Source organism: Psammomys obesus, unplaced genomic scaffold (genome assembly GCF_907164565.1).
Source record: "Psammomys obesus unplaced genomic scaffold, mPsaObe1.curated_primary_1811, whole genome shotgun sequence".
NCBI classification, from domain to species: Eukaryota; Metazoa; Chordata; class Mammalia; order Rodentia; family Muridae; genus Psammomys; species Psammomys obesus.
This window is the reverse complement of record NW_026596051.1, coordinates 34,726,333-34,749,621: the sequence shown is the minus strand read 5'-3', so window position 1 is coordinate 34,749,621 and position 23,289 is coordinate 34,726,333. Positions and strand designations below refer to the sequence as shown.

The window sequence follows — 23,289 nt, the reverse complement described above, 5'->3', positions numbered from 1 at the left end:
ACTCTTAAAATTTTTCTGCCTCCTCTTCCACACACAACCATGAATAACACAATCTTGAACAACACTTTTAACTCCTGCCAAGTCGCACCATCGAGCTTTCCGGCCGTACTCAGAATTTAAAGTTTAATTTTCAAGTTTTGCATTTGCGTTCTAAATACGACATCTGATGCTTTAAAAACAAACAAACAAACAAAAAAAAAACAAATGTTGGTCGTTTTAGAAAACAGTATTAGTGTACAGTACTGGGGAGGGGGCTCATTCATGTGCTCAACAAAAAATATGTAGAGCACCTACTGTGTGCCAAGATGGTTGCAAACCTTCCTGGGGGGGAAAAGAAAGGCTCTTCCTTGGTGGAGGTTTGACGAGGCAGGGGGTGGCTGGATGGGGGGTCGGGGGGTGGCTTCTCAGCTTCTGTGTTGGGGGTGACATCCACCTGTTCGCCAGCCTCCCTCCCTCACCGCAGGCCTGGGACGATCAGGTCTGGGGTTGTGTGCGGGCTTCCTCCCCTAGAACACGCAGCCGGTGGCCTGGGGTCCGCGGGGCGCCGTCGCCGGCGCCGGCCCTAGGCTGCTACAGGGCAATGGTTGGGGCCCAGCTCCTCCTCCCTTTCCTCCGCGGAGGCTGACGTGGAGGCAGCGGCGCGGGCGGCCGCGGGAGGCGGCGGCGCGGAGGCTCGGAGGCGCCCGGCCCTCTAGGGGCTGCGCGGGGCCGGGGTGGCGGCGGCGGCTCCGGGAGCCGCGGGAGGAGAAGGGAGGCGTCCGTGCAGACCGCCGGCGCACGCGGGAAGAGACATGGACGGCGACCGCACCGAGAGCGACTGGCAGGGGCTGGTGAGCGAGGTGAGGCCGGGGCTCTGGGCCGGCCTCCGGAGCCGCTGCGGCGGGTCCGCCAGCCCGCGAGGCCGGGGAGCAGGTGGCCGCCGCAGGGTCTGTGGGCGCGCGGTCCATCCCGCACTGTCGGGCCTGCGGGGGCGCCGCGGTCTCCCGCACCATCTGGTGCCGGGCGGTGGGGAGGGGCCTCTCGCCCGCCAGTGTTTGGCCTAGGATTGGAGAGACCGAGAAGCCCTGGGATCCGGGAGGGGAAGGAGCCAAGCCCCACCTGCCTGCCTAGTCACCACTGTTTTGGAGGCAAGCGATTGGATGATTCCTGGTGCCGAAAAGGTGACGCCTCGGGGACCATCCGGGCCCTTGGGCAACTACTGGGCAGGTGGCATGACTTGGAGCAGTGGTTTGGGTGAAAAAGTTTGGCATCCTTGCAACGGTTGGTTCCTACGTTCACTTACCCCGTTCATTCAGTTCCTGTTTCTTGCACCTGCTGTGTGTGAGGTAGTGGAGCCGTCCACTTCCCAAAGGAAAACGAGACAGGCACAGAGGTGATTTGACCGGAGGAAATAGAGGACACCACACCCTCTCCTGTGCTAGAAACACTCCCCGGAGTAAGCTTTCAGACTCTCCGGCTGCCTCCTCCTTTAATCCACCCAGAGTTTGTTGGCTCTGGACAGGCTGCTGGCTTCTCCCGGTAACAGAGACGGTGAAGTCTCCTTTCCCCAAGCAATTACCACTCACCTCCACCATCCATTGTCTAGCCACTTACCACCCAGCGTGTGCAGGGCCAACGCCACCCCTTAGAGAGCCTATGCCCTCATTTAGTTCCGTTGAGCATTGGTCTAGCACTGGGAAGTCGGAACCTTCAGCAGGGCGGATGACCCATTCTGTCTCAGCCCATCTCTATCTACTCCATCTGTCAGGCTTTATGTCAACGGATAGATCCACCCAGAATCCGGTGTCTGTGCTCATCTAGAATCATCCTTAACAGTAAAGGAGGCGGGGGGGGGGTGTCTCACTTAGAGCATAGGTGTGACCCCCACGGCCAGGTGCTTGACTTGTACTCTCAACACACATCTACCGCAAGCATCTGGCCGGGGTATCACACCTATGATCCCAGCACTTGGTGTAGGTAGAGGAGGTATAGGTTTAGGATCAGGAGTTCAAGGCCATCCTCTGCTACATAGTGAGTTCAAAGCTCTATGTAAGACCTCCATCTCCCCCCAAACAAACAAACAAACTAACAAACAGTAAACAAGAAGTTAGTCATACTATTCCGTGCTTAGAATCCAATGGTCACCGATCCAGAAGACACTTCTGGCCACCTCCTGCCATGAGGTGTGCTGGTGTAGTCTGGGAAGAGAGCCACTCAATAAACAATAAAACATCCTGAGAAAGGGAGTGTACCAGGTGTCCCTGGAGGGTGTCTCCCAGTGGCAGGTGCTTATTTTGCACTGACCCATTGCACGGTGGTGGTATTCTAGCTGGACTATGTTTTTAAGTTGGCTCTCCAATGCCTACACTTTGAGCTCCGTATACAGAAGGTAATCGATAAATGTTCGCTGAATCAGCCCACAGGTCCTGAAATGGGCCTTTTAAAAGGTGTCGCGATGTTACAGCATGCAATGACCATCAATTGTGTTGTAAAAATGCTCAAAATGTTCAGTTTTAGGTTAAGTTCATAATTTTGTATGCACTCATAGGTACCGTGGGCCATGTGCTGTAGAGTAACGGGGTTTGCTTTTCACAGATGTGTACTAAAGACCTATAGTGCGAGCAGGAACAGGATCTGCTTTCTGCCGTAGGAGTAGCTAATGTCTCTTGACTGTGCCCTTCATGTCAGTTATTGTACAGAAAGCCATATTTTCCTTAGGTATTGAGCCTCATTCGACAACAATTTATGTAGGAATCGCTTCTTAAACAGTGTGGGAATCAAGGCTCAGGCAGGCCGAGGAACATGCTCTAAGCCCCACAGCCTGAAACTGGAGGAAACATGACTTGAAGCCTGAGCTGTCTGGCCTTGGGACCTTGCAGACATCACAAGCCAGTGCTTTATAGGGTCTTTCTAAATCTCTCATTAAATGTTATGTCTTCCAAGGCAGGGGACCATATCTAATCCATATTTGAGTCTGAAGCAAATGGACCAGCTTTCTCAAGATAAGTCCTACAGATCAGAGTCATTTTGGATGCCCATGAAAGGATAAATTCTGGGTCTCCAATTTACTGAAGTGGATGTAATTTTGTTCCCCAAACACCCACAGATATGTATGAGTTTTAGCTCCTCATAACTGTTCATATGATTTTATTTGGAAGTCAGGTTTTTGTAGATATTGTGAAGTTGAGAATCTTGCAGCGAGAGTATCTTACATTTAGGGTAGGCCCTTAATCTGATGACTAGTGTCTTCATTACAGAAAGGAGAGAGAGAGAGAGGCTCGGGACACAGAGAGACCTGGGGAGAAAGCTGTAGGGGGGCAGATACTTAGAGAAGAAGCATATGAAAACTGCCAGCAATTAGAGAAGTGCAGCCGTAAGCCGAGGAGTGGCCTCTGGCACACTGATTCTGGACACATGGCCTCCCTCACTGGAAGAGGAAGTTTTTATTATTTTATGTCATTTTGTCACATCAGCCACAAATCCATCTACTGCTGGAAAGAGATGAGAGGTGTATGCGTCCCCACACCTGCCTTTCTTAAAAATCCAAGCTGCCGAGGAAACTACCTTTCCACTTACTTAGCCAGAAGGGTTCTCTATGTTTGGACCTGGCCAGGTACCTAGCTAAGTTGAATTCAGTGAAGTATGGCTGGTGGCATTACCAAGAGATGTGGGCACCTAGAGGAAGCAGGTTGGACCAGGACCAAATGAGCTCTGTAAGAGAACACCATCTCTCTTCAGAAGTCCTGGTGTCTGTCCCACCTGGGTCCCTATGCCATTTCCCTTCCTGCTTTGAGCCCTAGGCTGTCTTTCAGTTGGTTTCCTGCACTGGTTTGGACATCGGTTTTCATTTGAAATGAGCCAACAGAGATCAGGCTTATTTCCCCCGTTGTAGTGTAGACAGCGGTGACAGCCCTGACTTAAATACTCTGTGTGAATGAAGGAGTCATGGCTGGTGCTTAGAGCTAGACATCCAGTGGCCAGGGAGGTGCCAAGTCCTCTCATTGCCACATGGGGTGAGCTTCCAGCCTTAGAGAAACCACAAAAGCAGCCGCACATCTAACCCACGACTTGTATTAGCCACTTTTCTGTCTCTGTGACTGATTTGACAAAGATAACTTTAAGGAGTAAGGGTTTATTTTGACTCATGCTTTCAGAGAATTCAGTCATTATGTTAGAGAGGACATGGTAAAGCAGTTCATGTCTTAGTGGCTAAAGAACCAAAGAGAAGAGAACTCAGGCCTCTTGCTGGGTGTCTCCCCCCTTTCCCCTTTTATTAGTCCAGGCCCCTGGTATGGGATGGTTCTGCCCAGATTCAAGGTGGATCTTCTCCCTCCCACTATTCTTCTCTGGAAATGCCCACACAGATGGCCACACGAGTGCTCCCTCCAACCTTCCCAGTGGTCCTCAATACAGTCAGGCTGATGATCAGCTCTTAGCCTAATCACTGATTCAAATTTGGTTGGTTAATTTGGTCAGTTAAGCTGAAGGTTCAGTTTTAGTTTAAACTTTCAGATGAAAACTCTTAGTTTCAGTGTTGACTTAGACTCTAAAGATATCAAGATACTTAGGGACAAGCCTGGACTCTCTGCCTCTTGCTTGGAGCAGATGATCAAAACCTTGGTTAAACTCAGAAGGAATTTTATTGACAGATGCTGTGCTGTGCCCCTCTGTACCCACGAGCATGACTTTATTTTGAAGTAGAGTCTGTGCAGACATCACAAAGTCAGTATGTATTTCTACTGCATGGACTGTAACCCATGTAACTCTAGCAGTGCCTAATGTTCTTGTAAGGAGAGGGACATATGGACGTAGAGGTACACAGAAATAGGATATGGTGAAGACACAGGGGAACGATGGCCAGTTGGTGAGCTAGGAAAAATTTGGAGTTATGTCAAGTGGAGAAATACTAAGGCTTGTCAGCTGTCACTGGAAGTTAGTCAAGGCGATAATGGACCTTGGCTTAGAGATATATTGGGGAACACAAATCTGTTGACACCTTGATTTGGGATTCTATTCTCCAGGACTATGAGAGAGTTGATTTCTGTTGGTGTGCTATACTTGGTGTGCGGCAGTGTTATGGCAAGTCCTGCCTAATATGTCCAGTACCTCTGTGATTAGGTGGGCTTTTTTTTTTTTTTTTTTTTTTTTTGCGGTGCTGGATTTGACACACAAAAGATTCCCCCCTCCGTATTTGGGCCTGCTTATTTCCTGGGTTTAGTCAGCCTCCCATCCTCTTAAGTTCAAGTCCAGAGAGGAAGTCAAAATACTTGTCTAATGTCCCATAAAACTCTAGGACACTTAACTTCTCTCTCTCTCTCTCTCTCTCTCTCTCTCTCTCTCTTTCTCTCCTCTACCTCAGTTTGGCTTTGAAGGCATGGTGATTCTTTTGCCCCCCTCCCCCCAAATGTTGGGACTATAAACATGAGTCATCATACCTGGCTTTCAAACCCCGTTAGAGGTCACCCTCTTATCATGTAGCAATTGCTTAGCAGTGTAGTGATCTGATGGTTTTAGGTCTGGATTTGGGCACAGAGCTCTATTAAGGCCTCATGGACTGAGGACAGATCAAAATGATCCCCAAATAAAACTGGGGGACTAGGCAAGGGAAAGAAGAGTTTCCATGCAACTCCTTTGAGCCTCCTATTTTCTTTCCCTTGCCTTTAAGAAGACAATAAAAATACTCTCTCTTTTTGTGTGTGTCTATCCTGGAACTTTCTATGTACCCTAGGCTGACCTTAAACTCATAGAGAGCCACTCTGTTTTCTGAGTGCTGGGATTAAAGTTGTGCACATGCTTGGCTACCTTAGGTGTTGTGAAGATGAAACATACTGATGCCTACTTGTCCTGAACCTTGTGCTTGTCAGGTGAATTTAGAAAAAAAAAATAAGCATAAGCTCTAAGACTCCAACTTTGATGAACACCAAACTTGGATCTGAGGAACTTCACTTTCTAAATCTTTCTATATCTGTTAAAATCCAATACACCTACCCTCTAAATGTAATATTTTAAGTAAGATAGATATCAATGTGTCTTTCATGTTATACTGATGCAATCCAGGTGGGCCTAAACGCTGCTCTGTGAATCCGTTCAGAACCCAGGCTCCTTCCATCTTGTTGCTCTGCTATGATTTAGGGCATGGCCATGAGCTGGGTGGCTGAACCCAGATGCTGTTACTTTTATATCCCTGTCTGAGGAAGGGAAAGAAGGATAGGGCACAGGGAGTCCAGAGCAGGGGCTTTCTTTGAGTGAGGGATGGGTGGAGAATGTGTTGTATCATTTCAGGTCACAATCCATTGGTTTGGGCATTATCACTTGGCCACCATTGATTGAAAGATTAGAAAGAAAAGAAAATATTTAACTAGATATACCCAATGTGTATTTGGGAATATTCTACTAAAAGGTAGAGTGTATCTATGGACATGGAAAGAAAAATCGTCAAAGAAAGAGGTAAACACATTAAATTTTATCAAAATTAAAAATTATTTGCCTATGAAAGACTGCTTGATAAATGCAAAATAAACCATGGATTGAGAGAAGATATGTGTAGAACACAATCTCATATCCAGAATATATAAACAATTTTTACAACTAAATAAGAAAATAAGCAATGCAGTTCTCCAAATGGGCAAAGTTAAGTTGCTGCCGCTCTGAAGAAGAGCGAGGAGTGGCAAGTAAACACCTGCACAGATGCTCAGCATCATCAGTCACCAGGGAAATGGAAATTGGAACCACAGGGAGAAACCACAACACTCCTATTAGAGTGGAAAAATAGCAAACAAATACAGAAATAACAGGATGCAGAGTCAGAAGTCTCCATTGCTGGAAGGAACAGACTGTGAAAGTCACTTCTGAAAACGTGTGTGTGTGTGTGTGTGTGTGTGTGTGTGTTAGTGTATGTGTGTGTGCATGTTTGTTAGTGTATATGTGTGTGATGTGAGTGTGTGTGTGTGTGCTTGTGCATACCCAGAGGCTAGTCCTGCTCTATCATTATTGGCCATATTCCCCTGAGACAGGGTCTCTTACTGACCCTAGAACTAGGCTGGCAGCCAACAAGCCTCAGGGATCTTCTTGGCTTCTCCCCACATTCGCTGAAATCAGTGTTGGGGTTCCACACATGTCTCATCAACAGCTGCCTATTTATGTGGGTACTGAGGATGTGAACTCAGTTCCTCATCTGTGCAGCAAATGCTCTTAACCAGTGAGCCATCTCTCTAGCCCTTTATATATCCTCTAAACATACTTTTATTAAGGTTTAGTTGAACATAAAACCCATACTTTTTTAGTGTGTGCAGTTGATGGCTGGGACATGAATACCCACCCAGTGATGGTTATTATTGAGACCAAAGAATAAAGACATCTTTGAAAAGTCAAAAGTAAAGGGATAGAAAACCCTGTGGTTTGCCAGAGCTTTGTAGTGAGTGATGTGAAAAGAGGAACTTGGGGAAACTTTCTGGTTTGATGGACATATCCTATGTCTTGATTAAGGGGGTCTCATATGGGAGTGACTATAAGTTTACTAAACTTTGTAGAAGTTCAAACTTTAAGAAGGTGGTTTCTCATGCAAATTATAAATAAATACTACAGTGAATGTATTTCTTTTAAAGAGGAGGCGTGGATACTCAAGAAAGCCATTGCTATTGATAGCCTTACTCTGGATCTTTTAAGTCTTAAACCCAACAGGTTGCATCTAAACTAGCCATGCATGCTCCCTCCCCAATCTTCACTCCTTCTCCCCAACACTCATCAGGCTAGGCTCAACATTCCTTCTAAGAGATTAAGGACCAAATCCTCTTTTGCATCCCGGATTCTGCCCTACCCTTGATGTAGGACATACTTTCTTATCTTTGGGGAATTTTGGTAGCCATTTATGCTTTGGCATCACGAGGGCAAGGTGTTTAAAAATGGAAAAGGCCATGACTTTGTTGCCTGGATTTTGCTGGTCTTCCCCTTTACTGGGACAGAAAGTCAGAATGTCTGACTTGTTTAAAAGAGACATACTCAGGGAGAAACAGGGCAGAGACATGGAGGTGACACGGGAACACAGGTGACACGGGAACACAGGCCTATCTTGTTGATATTTTGAAGCATTAACTCCCATTAGCTGATATTTTTTATTATCTATACATTGTTCTGCCTGCACCTGTGCTTACGCATTAGAAGAGGGCACCAGATCTCATTACGGATGGTTGTGAGCCCCCATGTGGCTGCTGGGAATTGAACTCAGAACCTGTGGAAGACCTGCCAGTGCTCTTAACCTCTGAGCCATCTCTCCAGCCCCCTGATATTTTTATTTAATAAAAGAACTATATAAAATAGTATGTGAGCTGGGCAGAGGAGCAGACTTAGTGGAAGTGGAATATGAATAGGATCCCTTTCCTTTAGTTCAGTAGTTCTCTGCCTTCTAATGCTAAGACCCTTTAATACAGTTCTACCATGTTGTGGTATTTTTTATGTATTATTTTTTATGTACACTGCATAACTAATTTTGCTACTGTTATAAATCACAATGTTGATATCTGTGTTTTCTGATGATCTCATGTGACCCCTATAAAAAGGTCACTCACTCCCCAAAGGGAGTCACAACCCACAGCTTGACAACCACTGCTTTAGTTAAAGAGGGCAAAGAATATCCTGAGCAGAGATGGACGTGAGCCTGAGCTGGTGTTTGCTCTGAGAGGAAACATTCCAAGAAGGAGAAGAAACTATTGGTTGGGAGGTAGCATGCATTGCAGTTAGACATCAGGGCAGATCAGGTGACAAACGGATTCAGAGGCCAGACAGCAGGGTGTGTCCTGGTGTAGCTGGAACAGAGCTTGTTCAGCTAAAGTCCAGCTTGAAGAAAAATGGTTGGAGTAGGTTTGTTTCCACTGAACTCACTTGTCACAGAGCTTCAGTCATCTGCAGGGCATGGTGCCAGGAAGTGGGAATGTATAAAACAGTGTGGAGACTCCCAGGAACCCGGGAGAGACAGGTGAGGGTGAGCTACTCTATCTGATCTTTTCTGCCAACAGCGACATTTTTAGTTGGAGAAAGGTCTACAATAGCCAGGCTTCTGGTTTTGAATGAGTGAGTTTATTAAGTATACAGTAAGTAAAAGTGGAAGAACCAAGGGCAATTAGCAGATAGAGAGAAGTATCGGATAGCAAATATTAAGTCAGCGGTTTACAACATTTGGCAGACTCGACTGGAGTAGCACAGTTGAGAGCGCAAACAAAAGGGACACCATCAAACCCGGAGCTTACAAGCATCCAGCAGAAAATAATGGGGCAAGTCTCACTGAGGCAGCCAGTTGGAGTGGCCCTTCCAGCATGCCCAGCCAAGCAGAGTGTCCCTCTCAGCTAGGCCTCCAAGGGAAAGAACAAATAGCAGCAGATGGAGATGACATCATTAAACATACGAGGGTGGACTGGGGAAGCTGGGGCAATCAGCTGGAATTCCCAATCAGGAGTCTCGGGTGGAGGGTCCTCTTCACCCTCCCCATAGGTGGACAGCAGTCCGTTTTGTGCTATGGAATAAACACTAGTAACTGCAGTTACTAGTTTCTAGCTGTGCTCAAGTACATGATGTTTTAGCATCTCCCTGTTTTCCCTTCTTTCTGATACAGAGCTGGGAGCAAGTCTGACCCAGGGTTTCAGAAGACACGTGATATAAATGTGCTTGGGTCTAGAGTGTGTGTGTGTGTGTGTGTGTGTGTGTGTGTGTGTGTGTGTGTGTGCGTGTGCGTGTGCGTGTGCGCGCACACCCTTTCCAGACTCAGCTTCTCAGTGAGCTTGAACACTACACAGCAATTTACCAATGTAAAGTACATTACAACAATGAGTCCTAAGTATTCTGTAAATGTCTGCCTCCCTAATGGACCCAAAAAGCTTTGAACTTCTTGGGATTAAATAACTCTTAAGTTTTTAATTTGTAACCTGAACACTTAGTACCAGGTTTGTCCATTGTTAGGAAGCATAATCATAAGGATAGACTCTATGGACGGGTCAATTCCTGAAAGAATGAAGAGCAAAGGAAGCACAGAATTAGTAGACACTGAACACCGTGGTGATGAGAAACACCTCGGAGGGAGAGCCCTGCAGGAGTCACAGCAAACTGGATGGGGCAGATGGAGTGGAATGATGATGCTTTTGATAGGTTGCTTGAGCATCACGGTACTGGGAGTGACAGGAGGTGGGGGAAACAGAGCTTGGGAAGAAGAGAGTACGTGTTCTATTTTGAACTTTGCATTGTTCAGCTTGCTGGGAGTTCTTGAACTCTTGTGAGGAGAGCTGAGTGCTCACTGGGAATGCGTCTGATGAGCAGCTATCTTTGTAGTGGCAGGCTAATTTCAGAGTAAGTTTATTAAAATTAGCATGTGGGGGGAATTGAGCACAACTGCTATTTTTAACTAATAGGATTCATGTTCTCTCCTATACGGAGAAATTCACATATGTACTTCTAAATTTGACACTTTCTTACTCTTATTATGTTGAAAAATTAACCAAGTTTCACACTGAATAAAATACATTGGCTGAAGATCAGAAGAGGATTGCGGCCAGCTCTCTGAATGAAAATGACCAGAGTGAATGATGTTCCTTACTCAGCCTCTTTCCCACCAATCACACCAAACTGGGGCTGTTGCATGACCACATGGGGAGACTTGTGCAATTGTCTACCCAGCCATATAGGGCATTGTTGGTAGGCCAAAGAAAAGATCCCATTCTAGCTTGGCGATACAATGGGTTTTCTGGGGTTACTTACAAGAGCGTGGGTGACACAAAAGCACCTGTTTTATCCAAAAGCCCACCTGAGCAGGAAGACAGTTCACAGAAGTCCATATCCATGGTACTCCCTGTCCATCTTGCAGGCAGCCCCACTGAAAAGTCTTCTCTTTCCTAGCAGTTCTCCACCAGTCATAGAATGGCAAAGAGGGGCCTTTTGAGTCTAGTCATATTCTGAGATCTTGAGTCTCCTAGACTTCTTGGATTTCCCCCAGCCTTGTGAATTTTCCTCAGCTTTCTACCTCCCTGTAGGAAGGACTGTTTCCATTTGGAAGAAATTGCTACGCACTGCCACTTTGGGCACCTCTTCTCCTATCTTGGGGGCCTTAGACAAAATGGCACTACAAGCTGGGATTAAATGGCTCTCAGGTTTGGATAGGGAGTGTCGTCCACCCAAGAATCACTTATGAAGAATTTGATGACCCAGCTGGTGTGCCTCATCACCGACAGGAGGTTGGGTCATGAAGGCTCCAACATAATCAGTGAATGAATGAATGAATGCACGGTTGGGTTTATAATTTGGTGTGTTATTGAGAAGTGATGAAAACTAATGACTCACTCGGAGGAAGTAAGCCACTAGATGGATGCATTGGAAGGGTGTGCCTGGCCCCAGACTGTTCCTCTTCCTTCTCTGCTTCCTGGCTGCTATAAAGTGAGCAGCTGCACTCTGGCATGCTCCTCCTGCATGGTGCTTCTACCTTGAAGCACCGTGAAGCCCAGGCCTGAAAGTAATGGGCCCAGTAGCCACACAGTGGCTACTGTGAAACTAAGTTTCACACACAGTGAAACTAAGAACACTTCTTCCTTTTAAGTTGTTTATGTCAGGCATTTTGTCATGGGAATGAAAGGCTGATTAACACACAAACCTTTGGTTGATTTTTTTCCTACTTCAGGTCACCTCATTTAATCTGTTTCCCTTATCTCATCTATGTTATTGCAACAGACATTCTCATTTTGCTTGGATATCAGATCTTCTTCAAGCCAGTCTATAGTCTGTATAGAACAGTTAAGCCACTTTAAAAACAAAACATGAAGCAGGTTTTTATCAATTTTCTCTTACTTGGAAACCTTCAGTAGTTCCCCATTATTTGGTTTTGGCACCTCATCTAGCTTGCTTGCTTTATAAATTGGCTGCTTCAGCCAAATAGATTGTGCATACATTTTGACTCCTTCCTCCTTTCATGCTGGCCTCATTGGTGTACAACTTTTGCATCTTCCCTGGTCAGAGCCTTTCTTGTTTCTTCTTACTAGGCTGAAAAAGCATTCCCTCCTGTGGTGGTTTGAATAAGAACTGCCTGCATAGGTGTATATATTTGAATGCTTAGTCACCAAGGAGTGGCACTATTTGAAAAGGATTAAAAGTTATGGCTTTGTTGGAGGAAGTGTGTCACTAGGACTGGGCTTTGAGGCTCCAGAAGACCATGCCAAATCCAGGGTCTGCCTGCCTGCCTGCCTGTCTTTGTCTCTGTCTCTCTGTCTCTGTCTCTCTCTGTCTACAATTGGGATGTAGCTCATACCTACTGCTCCAGTACCTGCCTGCATGCTGTCATGCTTCCTGCCATTATGATAATGGACTAAACCTTTGAAACTGTAAGACAGCCCCAAGTAAATGCTCACAGTTTCAGTGTATAGAACATCATGTGGGGAAGTCAAAGAGGCAGGAGCTTGAGGCAGCTGGTCGCATTGCACCCACAGGCAGGAAACAGAGATGAGTCCCCCTGTTGAGCTATCTTCCCCTTCTTCTCCAGTCTAGGGTACACACACACAGGGAATGGTGCTGTCCTCCTTTTGGGTGGGTCTTTCTGCTTTTAGAGAATTAACATAGTCTAGATTATCCCTCAAAGGATAATTACCCCAGGGGCTAACCTATGCTGAATAATCCTTACCTGTTATCCAAGTGATTCTAGAGCCTGCCAAGTTGACAGTATTAACTGTCATGTGGGGATACAGGGAAGGATGCTCTAGGCAGAGGGAAGGGAGACAGAGAAAACAGAACGAAGGCCTTGTTTGTGCCATCTCAGCTCATCTGGCTTCAGGTAGGGACATCTAGACAATGAGTGTCCTGTCAGTAGTAGGGAAGGTACCAGGGTGGTGAGTGTGGCCTTCACTCTGGAGGTCAATCATAGAGTGATCTGTCATTTGAGCAGAACATTCTGCCTTAGGACATGACTGGTCTGCCAGGCATGGCTGATGGGGTCAAAGGCTAATGGGGCTAAGCAGACACAGGAGCCCATCTGTTCCTGTACCTGAGCCTTGCTCACATGTATTTTGAGTCCCTTTGAATCTACCAAATGGCTCTAGTGCATACCACTGTCCTAGCCAGCTTCCTGCTTCAGGCTGCTATGCTCACCTAAATCATCAAGAGTACTGCTTGGTTGCCACCTGGATTTGGGTAAATTTCATGTCTTGGACACTTCACTTTCTCTGGAATTCTATAAAGATGAAGAGTACCTGCCTGGTGCCTCTCAGGAAAGAGGACAAAGTGAAAGGATGTGTAGGAGTGTGTTTTCAAGCTCCTCTCCCTTATAGAGTGCTTATCCTTGTCAGGCTGTAGAAAAATCCTTCCCCAGGGCATCGGAGATGCCTCTGCAAACAGAGGTGATGCGTCAGCTGCAGCTGTCAACACCATGCCATTGAAAACTCGTGCTGATGGGGCACAGATTGAGGTGCTGCTTGCTCTGCCGTCTGCAAATCTGCGATGAAGGCAATATTGGAGGTGGCTGGGTGGGGTGGGGGACTCCCCCTTTTCTAGCCAGTTCCAATTTGCTTTATAATTGGCTCCAGCCTGATATGCATGATGGGGTCAGCCTGTAACCTTTCCTTTCTCTCTTCCTTCTCAGGTTTTCTGGACCTTGCAGTGTGCTTGCCTGTCCATTCTAGGCAACTTCTAGTCTATGACCTTTTCCAAGAGCCTGTTAACTTCCAGCTTCATGCCCTCGTCGTTGTCCCAGGGCATGATCTCATCCCAAGCCCACATTGTTCTGTCCCCCTCCACTTCAACCCCCTTCTGGTCTTGAGTACATCTTGAGTCAGCCATTCTGATTTCCTGCTTAGCAGAGTAAAGTCAAGTTTTGTGTTTAGGAAAAAGACACCCCGTGCTTGTTCTCAGAGAAGTAACAGTAACTCTTCTTCCAGGATTGTTTTAAACATGTCAACAGCCTTCCTGCATCCAAGTCTCTTCCACCTTTCTATCCCAGCCACAACTGCTAGCTCAAGGGCCCATAAGTAGAACTTTGACCATAACTTTTCCTTGTTCAATGAGCCCCCACAACTCCGCAACTTTGGCTCAAACTTTGCTGACATTTAGGCACTTTTTCTTTCATCCAAATGGACCAGCTCCACCTTGCATTTCTCTTTTGATACATCTAGCACTCCTGACAGAACCACTTCCAGTTGTGTGTGAAAACTGGTTTCCCACATCTGACCTTTCCGCAGGCTCTGCCCTCTGCCCAGAACTCTTGTGCACACCTTTTCCTTACTTGCATTTCAAAGCTCAGCCATCAGTCCCTTGCACTACCACTAAAGGTGTCTTCCTGCCTCCATCCCAAAGCATCCATTTAGCCAAACTTGCTCTGGCCAAATGTCCCTGTGGGGGCTTAGGCTGGGATTGTTTTTGCCTTGACTTCAGTTTGGAGTTGCCCCAGGTGAGGACAAGGCTGATCCTTGGTTGACCCCTCACAGAGTCCCATCCGAAGTGGACAAATTCAGATGAGATGACAATCTGAATGGTTTGTCGTTAACACTTGAATTGAAAAACTACTGAATCAAAATAAGCACATATTTTTTTATGAGAACAACACGATCGTCTTGTTTTTTTTTTTTTTTTTCTTCAAGTATTTTTCTATCCGTTTTTAATCCCACAGAGCTTTGGACTTTCAAGGGATAGATTGTGATCTCTCAGAGGCAGTAAGTCAAATCACCTTTTAATAAGCTCTCGGGATTTATGGGTTTACTGTATCACACTTCCTTCCTCCCCATGTTGCCCCTTCATTCTTTCTATGCTGGAGTTTTACTGTATCAGAGATATGGCTAGGAAAAGGCAGGCAGAGGCTGTGGGTGGGAAGTCATTTGGTTACAGAGAACTATTTTTATAATGGGATCTGTCCAGCCTCTGAGTGTTCATCAGGCTCTTTTTTTGCTCTTGACTGCAATTAGCTTGCTCCAAAGATCATTTACCACTCACACTTGACCCTTTAGTTTTGTTCTTTAAAAAATATTTATTTTATTTTCTGTTTTCCATTTGTGAGTGTGAGTGTGTGTGTATATTCCCACACACCAGTGGGTATCAGATCCCCTGGAGCTGGACTTACGGATGGTTATGAGCCACTTAATATGATTACTGGGGATTGAACTTGGGGCCTCTAGGAAAGCAGCAAGTGCTTCTAATACTTGAGGTGTCTCTTTAGCCCCAGTCACACAATGGCTTCGGTCACTGTGGTCATTTTCTCATCATGCAAAAATATTAACAGAGTAATTCCTTGCATCTGTTTTCCTTCAACTGATATTTTAAGGCATTAACCATGTCCTAGGTACTTTGCCAATAGTCAGGGTGCACAGTCCAAAAGGACATTCTCCGCACAACCAGCTTGGTGATTAGACTGAGCAGGCAGCATTTTAGAGAGGAAGAAATGGGAATTCTGAGTGTTTATGAAGTATCTGGAACTTCAGAGCCCCCCCCCCTTTTTTTGTGGTTACTCAGCAAGAACTGGGAACTGAGAGCTTTACGTCAACTTCAAATATCATGTTTTCCCATGAAAACAGGGCTTTGTGCTGGAAGCCTAACCTCCAAAACTTGAGCTAAAATGTAAGAGTTTGGGATTTGGCTCAAGGTTCCAGCCTGGGCTCCATAGAAACAGCAACAATGGGGTCAGAAGCCCTGTAGTTGTGACTGCGACCTAAAGGGGGCATCAAGACACCTTCTCTACTGGTCTGGGCTGGAGACTGGTATACTGGATGACCTAATAATAGGAGTTTACTTCCCCACCTTGGGTTTGCCTCTTCCTAGCCAGGCAGAGTGTCCTCAGGCAAAATGGAAGGCTTGGCCATGATGGCCTAGATTTTTGAATGAGTAAGGATTTGAGAAGAAAAGTGAGCGGCTAGAGATATTATATAGGCATGATAAATAGCTTAGGTGACAATGGGTTTTAACTTTAATATTGAGTAATATACATTTTCTGTACACTTCAAATGTAGAAAATACAAATATGTTGAAGAAGTGAAAAAAATCTTTCATTTGCCCAGACTTGACTGCTGTTAACATATGTGTGACCTCTCATTTCTCATGTTTTTGTTAATGTACAATGAGTTGGTAGTATCCACTGTTTTATTTTTGTTTCTATATAGAGGTAACCTGCAGGTTGTCAAAGCACGCATTTTACATGAGAAGATCAATGCATTTTTTTAACATGTGTATGCATCCGTGTGGCCATATATGTTTACCACTCTATTTACCAGTGTGAACCTAGGAGAGCGGAGACTAAAAATTAGGTGGACTAGAGTCTCATGCAATATCCAACTTTGACTAGAACATGAGACAGTTTATCCTTTAAGGGTTAAGGAGAGTCACCTGATAAAGTATGTAATTACAAGGACAATCCACACGTGGCAAAAACATGTTTTTCCATAAAGGCACATGAATAACCGCAGCTGAGGTAAACTCACTCCTATCCACGACACCTGGAAGGAGCACGAAAGCACTTCCCAAGAACAAGTCTGTGTTTTGAAGAAACTGAGGTCACAAAACTCTTTTCTTCTTTCATTTTTCTTTTTCTTTTTTCTTTTCTTTTTTTTTTTTTACTATTTAATAATTTTTAATTTTTTAAACAATTTATTCACTTTTTATATCCCAATTTTTTATATATATTCAATTACATCCTCATCTCCTCCTGGTCCCCCCTCCTTCCCTCTCCCCCCCCCCGTTACTTGCTCCTCTAGTTCACTGAAAGGGGGAGTCATCCTCCCCTGCCACCCGTCCCTATTATCAAGTCTCATCAAGACGGCCTGGATCCTCTTCTTCTGTGGCCTAGGAAGGCTGCGTCACGCTGTGTCACTGGGGGGAACTGATCAAAGAGGTTAGGTCAGAGACAGCTGCTGCTTTCCTTCCTCAGTGATCCACATGGGCTACATATGAGCGGGGGGGGGGGGTCTAGGTTCTTTCCATGCATGGTCCTTGGTTGGTACATCGATCTCTGCTGGCCCCCTGGGCCCAGATTTTTGTCTTTGTTGGTCTCCTGTCCCGTCCGGGTCCTTCTACCTACACCCCCTCCCCGCCCTGCGCCCCTTCTTTCGTAAGATTCCCTGTGCTCTGCCTAAAGTTTGGCTGTGAGTCTCTGAATCTACTTTGATTCCCTGTTGGGTGGAGTCTTTCAGAGGACATCTATGGTAGGCTCCCATCTTGTTTCCTCTCTTCCACTGCTTCTGGTGTCTGTCCTATTTGTCATTCTGAATGAGGGACCTTGTTGTTTAGCTTTTTTAGGTCTGTAGATTTTGGTATGGTTATCTTACGTTATATGGTTAATATCCATGTATAAGTGAGTATAAACCATGCATGTTGTTCTGGTTCTGGGTTACCTCACTCAGGATGATCTTTTCTAGTTCCATCCATTTGCCTGCAAATTTCATGATTTCCTTGTTTTTAAATTGCTGAGTAGTATTCCATTGTGTAAATGTGCCACAATTTCTGTATCTATTCTTCGGTTGAGGGCCATCTAGGTTGTTTCCAGATTCTGGCTATTACAAATAAAGTTGCTATGAACATAGTTGAACAAATGTCCTTGTTGAATAGTGGAGCATCATTTGGGTATATACCTAGAAGTGGTGTAGCTGAGTCTTGAGGAAGCTCTATTCCCAACTTTCTGAGAAAGCACAAGATTGATTTCCAAAGTGGTTGTACAAGTTTGCACTCCCACCAGCAATGGAGGAGTGTTCCCCCTTTTCCACATCCTCTCTAGCATATGTTGTCACTTGAGTTTTTTATCTTAGCCATTCTGATTAGTGTAAGATGGAATCTCAGAGTTGTTTTGATTTGCATTTTTCTGGTGACTAAGTTCGTTGAGCATTTCTTTAAGTGTTTCTCTGCCATTCTATATTCTTCTGTTGAGAATTCTCTGTTTAGCTCTGTACCCCATTTTTAAATTGGATTATTTGGTTTGTTGATGTTTAATATTCTGGATATTAGCCCTCTGTCAGATGTAGGGTTGGTGAAGCTCTTTTCCCAGTCTGTAGGCTGTTGTTTTGTTCTGTTGACAGTGTCCTTTGCTTTACAGAAGCTGAAAGTTTCATGAGGTCCCATTTATTAATTGTTGCTCTTAGAGCCTGTGCTGTTGGTGTTCTGTTCAGGAAGTTGTCTCCTGTGCCAATGAGTTCAAGGCTCTTCCTCACTTTTTCTTCCAACAGATTTAGTGTGTCTGGTTTTATGTTGAGGTTTTTTTTTATCCACCTGGACTCTAATTTTGTGCAGGGTGATAGAGATGGGCCTGTTTGCACTTTTCTACATCACAAAACTCTTGGTTGTTTTCTTGGGGTTGTCTCACAACCACTCAAAATTCTCACAAGACTCAGTTCTTGAACTGAGTTCTGACAGCCATGCTTAGATAAAGTCTGCAGTGTTCCAAGCTCTCTAAGAGGTTCTCTATACCCTTCTTACTCAACAAGTCTCTTCCTTCACACCTCCTAGGGGCCACCATTGTTCCGTGTTTCGTCACCACGTGATACTTTTATCACTTGCTCTTTTCCTTACTCAGTGCTACTATCAGATCATTCTGTGCCATGAACTCATCATTATCACTGTCACTGATAATGGTAGTGCAGGATTCTATGGTATTGATAAACCATAAATTTGTTAGACTTTAAGCTTATGTTTTAGAAATATTGCACTGTTTCCCACTGTCCACCGAGTGGCCTGGTGTTTGACATCAGGGGCTCTGGTTCAGGCTTCCGGGGTGGTGAGGTGAGATTTCTCTATGTAGTTTTTTTGGGGGGAAGCAGGGCATTGGCTTATGCCTTGAATGGATCACTCTCTAAGGACACCCAAGTCCTGTGGAACATCCTGGTGCCAGTGCTTGTCTGTTGTATATGCCATTCAGAAAGGGCATCTGATATCCTAGCACAATAGTCATGTCATGGTGCTTATAGAAGAGCAAGTTCTAGGATGCTTGCTCTTCCCAATTTTCAACTTCTCAGAAGTTCCTAGAAGAGGGAGCTAGAAAGATGGTGCAAAGGTTAAGAGTACTTGCTGCTCTTCCAGAGGACCTGGGTTCAATTTCCAGTACACATATGGTGGCTTAGAACCATCTGTAACTCCAGTTCTAGGGAACTGAGTGCTCTCTGCCAGCCTCCATAAGCACCAGACATGCCAGTGGTGCACAGACATACAGTCAGGCTAAACACTTTATACATAAAGTAATTTTTAAATTAGCAAGCAAAATTTCTTTTAAAACATAAAATAAAAAAGAAATTTCTGCAAGAGACATCTGTGATGGCACATGCATCTCCTATGTGCCATCACTCCGGTAGTCATGAGAGGCAGCTGCAGTTACCATTGGCATATGGCGTCCACCACAGTTGTCAATAACAGAGGTGAGTGGACAGAAGGGGGACATGTGCATAATGGAGGAGCTGGGATTTGAACCGGGACCTTTTTGATCCAGAAGCTTGCATTTCCCACTCTGCCAAAGCCTCAGGAAATGTGTGAATAAATACATCAATGAAGATGCGGGAGTAAGGTAGGCAGCCTACTATACTGAGTTCTTAAGTTTAGAAAGTGTGCTTTTAATTTATTTGAGTTCTGTTTGTGTGTAAGTTTGGGCATCTGTGTATGTGTTTTCAGTGGCCAGAATAGAGTGTCAGATCCCCTGGAGCTGGAGTTGCAGTTGTTTTGAGTTGCCTAGTGTGGGTGCTAGTACCTGAACATGGGTCTTCTGGAAGAGCAGCAAGCACTTTTAACTGCTGAGCCAGCATCTCTCCGTCTTTTGCGTTATGGTACCAGAAGGGAAATGATTTTGCATTTAAACACTTTTTAATACCTCACTAGAGTACTCCCACACTTTTGTGTCATGGACAGCCAGTGTCTGCTGTCTGTGGCGACATAGGAGTTTTAGCAGGAACCAAATTACTCACTTGATGCTCCCACCCAGGGTGCCAGAGCTCTTCAACATCGGTCACCTGTGCATGCTGCTGCCCTGTGTAAGGAAGGAAGGCATCACTGCTTTTCTCTTAAGTACAGGTCAGCACAGGTGTGGTCCATTTGATGGACCAATGTGCTGCAGGAAGGAGAAACAGAAAGAAAAGAGTGCCACCCCCTTCAAGGAATTGTCCAGGAAATTCCAGAGAACAATTCTTCCTCCATCTTGTTGCCTGCTACTTTGTACACTTACTGACTGATCACAGTATCTAGTTCATAGGGCCTCATTGTGAGGGCCACATGATTGCCTGTGTGTCTGTCAGCCAGAACCCTGTCTGTCATGGTCACAACAGCTCTAGGTCAAGCACCTCATTTTAAAATAACTTAGTCTTTGTACCTTGCTACCGTGTGGACAGCAACCAGGACTGCTGATTAGTCAGTCTTTGGTTCTGGGAAGAGGGGCTGGAGAAGGGCTAGAGAGCTGGACCAGCTGTTCAGAGCACTTCCTGCTCTTCCCGAGGACCAGACTTCAGTTCCCAGCACCCACACTGGTCCTGTAGGACAGCCTTATAACTCCAGCTCCAGAGCACCCACCCTCTTCTGGCCTCTGAGGACACACATACACATAAAAACACACTGACACATACAGAGAAACACAAACAAAAATGAAATACATCTTTTGAAAAAGAAAGAGGATGACAACAACAATAGAGGGGGAGGGGAGGAGAGGAGGGGGAGAAGACAACCACCTCTTAGTAAATAGCCAGATGGTATATACTAGGCTAAACAGCAGTTTTTATAATCCCATTTCATCTCTCACAGCCATATGAAGCTGCTATGATCATGGTCCCCATTTTATAGCTGGAAGACCTTTTTATAGATGGAAGATCAGCAGGAGATGCTTTCCTCAACCCCGAGAGTATTCAGCTAAGGTTGAAGGGTAGAGATTAGAAACCATGGCTATGACCCTCATGCCCAGGGCCTTATTTGTTATATTTGCCACTGCTGTGTCCCCTGACATCTCTCCACCTCCACATTTAATCTCCTTTAGCTACAGTGTGATCACTGAATCAGCCATCTATTTGATAGTTCTATCTGTGCTGATCCTGATGACTTTGCATTTCTTGGCTAATAGAGAAATGTGCAAATCTTGATGTTACCTGCCTCAGTGACATCGGAATGCAGAGCCAGGAGTGCTTTTGTCAAGTGTCAGGTCTTCAGACTATACTTGCAGGATTGACATCTAAATGCCATTTTGACTAATGGCAGTGGCCAAGGTGGTGATGGTGGGGGACACACAGACTGTGGAGGAAAACAAAATTGTGCCTAGTGTTGGTTTGAGTTCCACTGGTGATTTGTAGCAAGTCAGGATTTTGCATCTTCCTGAAAAGCCATAGTCTCAGGCCACCCACGGGGACCCTTAACATAACCAACCCATGTGCATGGTCAGCAGCCAGAGAAATAATAGATCGATTCCCTCATAACAAGTCTTTACACTTCAGCTTATCCCCTGAAAACCCCCATGGTTTGAATCCCCACCCCGCATCCCAGAATGAGTCTCCACCTGAATTTTTGCTGTGGGCTGGTTGTGAACTGACAGCTCGTGTTGAGGAAAATTTCTCCCTAATCAGTCATGCCTGGAGATGGTGGAAAGAAAATAAGCACGGTGAAAAGATGAAGCGCAAGAGCAAATTAGCAACGCTCTGGAAGAGATGAGTGGGGCGCAGAGCGAGGGAATGAACAGCTCCCCGCCTCAGGCAGCGGCTGGGGACACCTTCATCCTGTAGGCGGAAATTCAGGGCCCAAGTGGCCCTTTAGGGATGTCTATGAGGTTCTCATCCAGAGAAAACGACTGTAAGGATCACGATTGGTTAGAATCCTGGCAGATGGTGGCAAGAGCTCTACTTACTTGGGTAATTAAAGCGGTAAGGATTTGCATGGTTGATTTGAAGGATCTCGAGGCTGAGGATGCCCGTGTAGTGGGGCAGGCTGTGAAAGGAGCACCTCCTTGCTTTAGAGGATGTGCACCTGGCGCCTGTGTGAGCGGATGGGGGCGGAGGCTGTTCCCACACAGGCTCTGCCTTCAGGGCCCTGGTCTGCTCATGGGACTGATCAGCCCAGCAGGAGACAGAAAGTTGGAGTTTGCTGTCAAACCTGAGGAGGGAGACTGTTTTTTTTTCGTTCGGTGGCTTGGACACAGTTCTCTTGATTACTGTGATGATACAGTGTGTGTGTTGTTGGATGTGGCTCAGGTGCTAAAGCGCCCTGCGCCTGTTTAGCCGGTGGAAATCGGCAGCTGGGTCCTCAGCTCTACCAAAGGAAAATGGTTGGTGGCGTTAGACTTTCAAAGCTTTATTTTAGGTGGACTCTTTTATGTGAGTGAGATGGGGTAGTGTGGTCCAAGAGCCTGGGGCCAGGCCTGCGTCCAAATCTCACTTTTGCCCTAGACAAGTTGTAATGTTTTGCTGGTGTTCTGGGTTCCTTCAAAACAAATCTTTTGCAGCCCCCAACCCCTCCTTTCTTTGTCCATCCCTTTTAGGATGGAGATGCTTATCAATGACGGACACATGCAAAGAGCTGTGTCTTATGTAGCTACCAGGCTCCAAAGTGATGAGAACCATATGTACTAGCTACAGGAGAGAAAAAACACACAAGCACTGGGTTGAAGAGCAGCTCCCTGTGCTTTTTGGATGGGTGATGGCCATGAAGCCATGTGGTGTTCTCCACACCCGGAACACAACTTGGCAGCAACGAATGATGCATACATGTTGGTTCATTCTGGGTTCTTTTTGTCAACAGCTGCCTGGGAGGCAGATCTAGTCCTAAAGGGACCATATCTCAGCTCTTTCAGGAAGTGGAAACTTCCTCTCTGAAATAGAAAACACAGCCATGGGTCTCCTCTGGCTTGTCCTATTGGGAGCAGGTCTGAGAAGTTAGAAATGGATAGATTTTTCAATGGGGCACTTTAGTCCTTCCAGCAGAAGTGATAGGGCCTTCGTTATCTATCTATCTATCTATCTATCTATCTATCTATCTATCTATCTATCTATCATCTATCTATCTACATCTATCTAGCTATCTATCTATCTATTATCTATCTATCTACATCTATCTATCTATCTACATCTATCTATCTATCTATCTATCTATCATCTATCTATCTACATCTATCTATCTACCTATCTATCTATCTATCTATCTACATCTATCTACCTATCTATCTATCTATCTACATCTATCTACCTATCTATCTACATCTATCTATCTATCTATCTATCTATCTATCTATCTATCTATCTATCTATCATCTATCTATCTACATCTATCATCTATCTATCATCTATCTACATCTATCTATCTATCTATCATCTATCTATCTATCATCTATCTATCTATCTATCTATCTATCTATCTATCTATCTATCTATC

General features: G+C 45.3%; 1 protein-coding gene across 2 annotated transcripts in view; it reads left to right on the top strand.

The window, feature by feature from the left end:
- Positions 1 to 686: 686 nt before the first annotated feature.
- Ccdc149 (coiled-coil domain containing 149) overlaps positions 687 to 23,289 on the top strand; it is a 92,444-nt gene continuing 69,841 nt past the window's right edge. Inside the window, exon 1 of one of the 2 annotated variants that reach the window (XM_055624004.1) lies at positions 687 to 839. In XM_055624004.1, coding sequence (XP_055479979.1) covers positions 792 to 839 — 48 coding nt within the window. In that variant the 5' untranslated portion in view covers positions 687 to 791. The remainder of the gene's footprint in view (positions 840 to 23,289) is intronic. The other variant, XM_055624005.1, reaches the window with a different exon arrangement.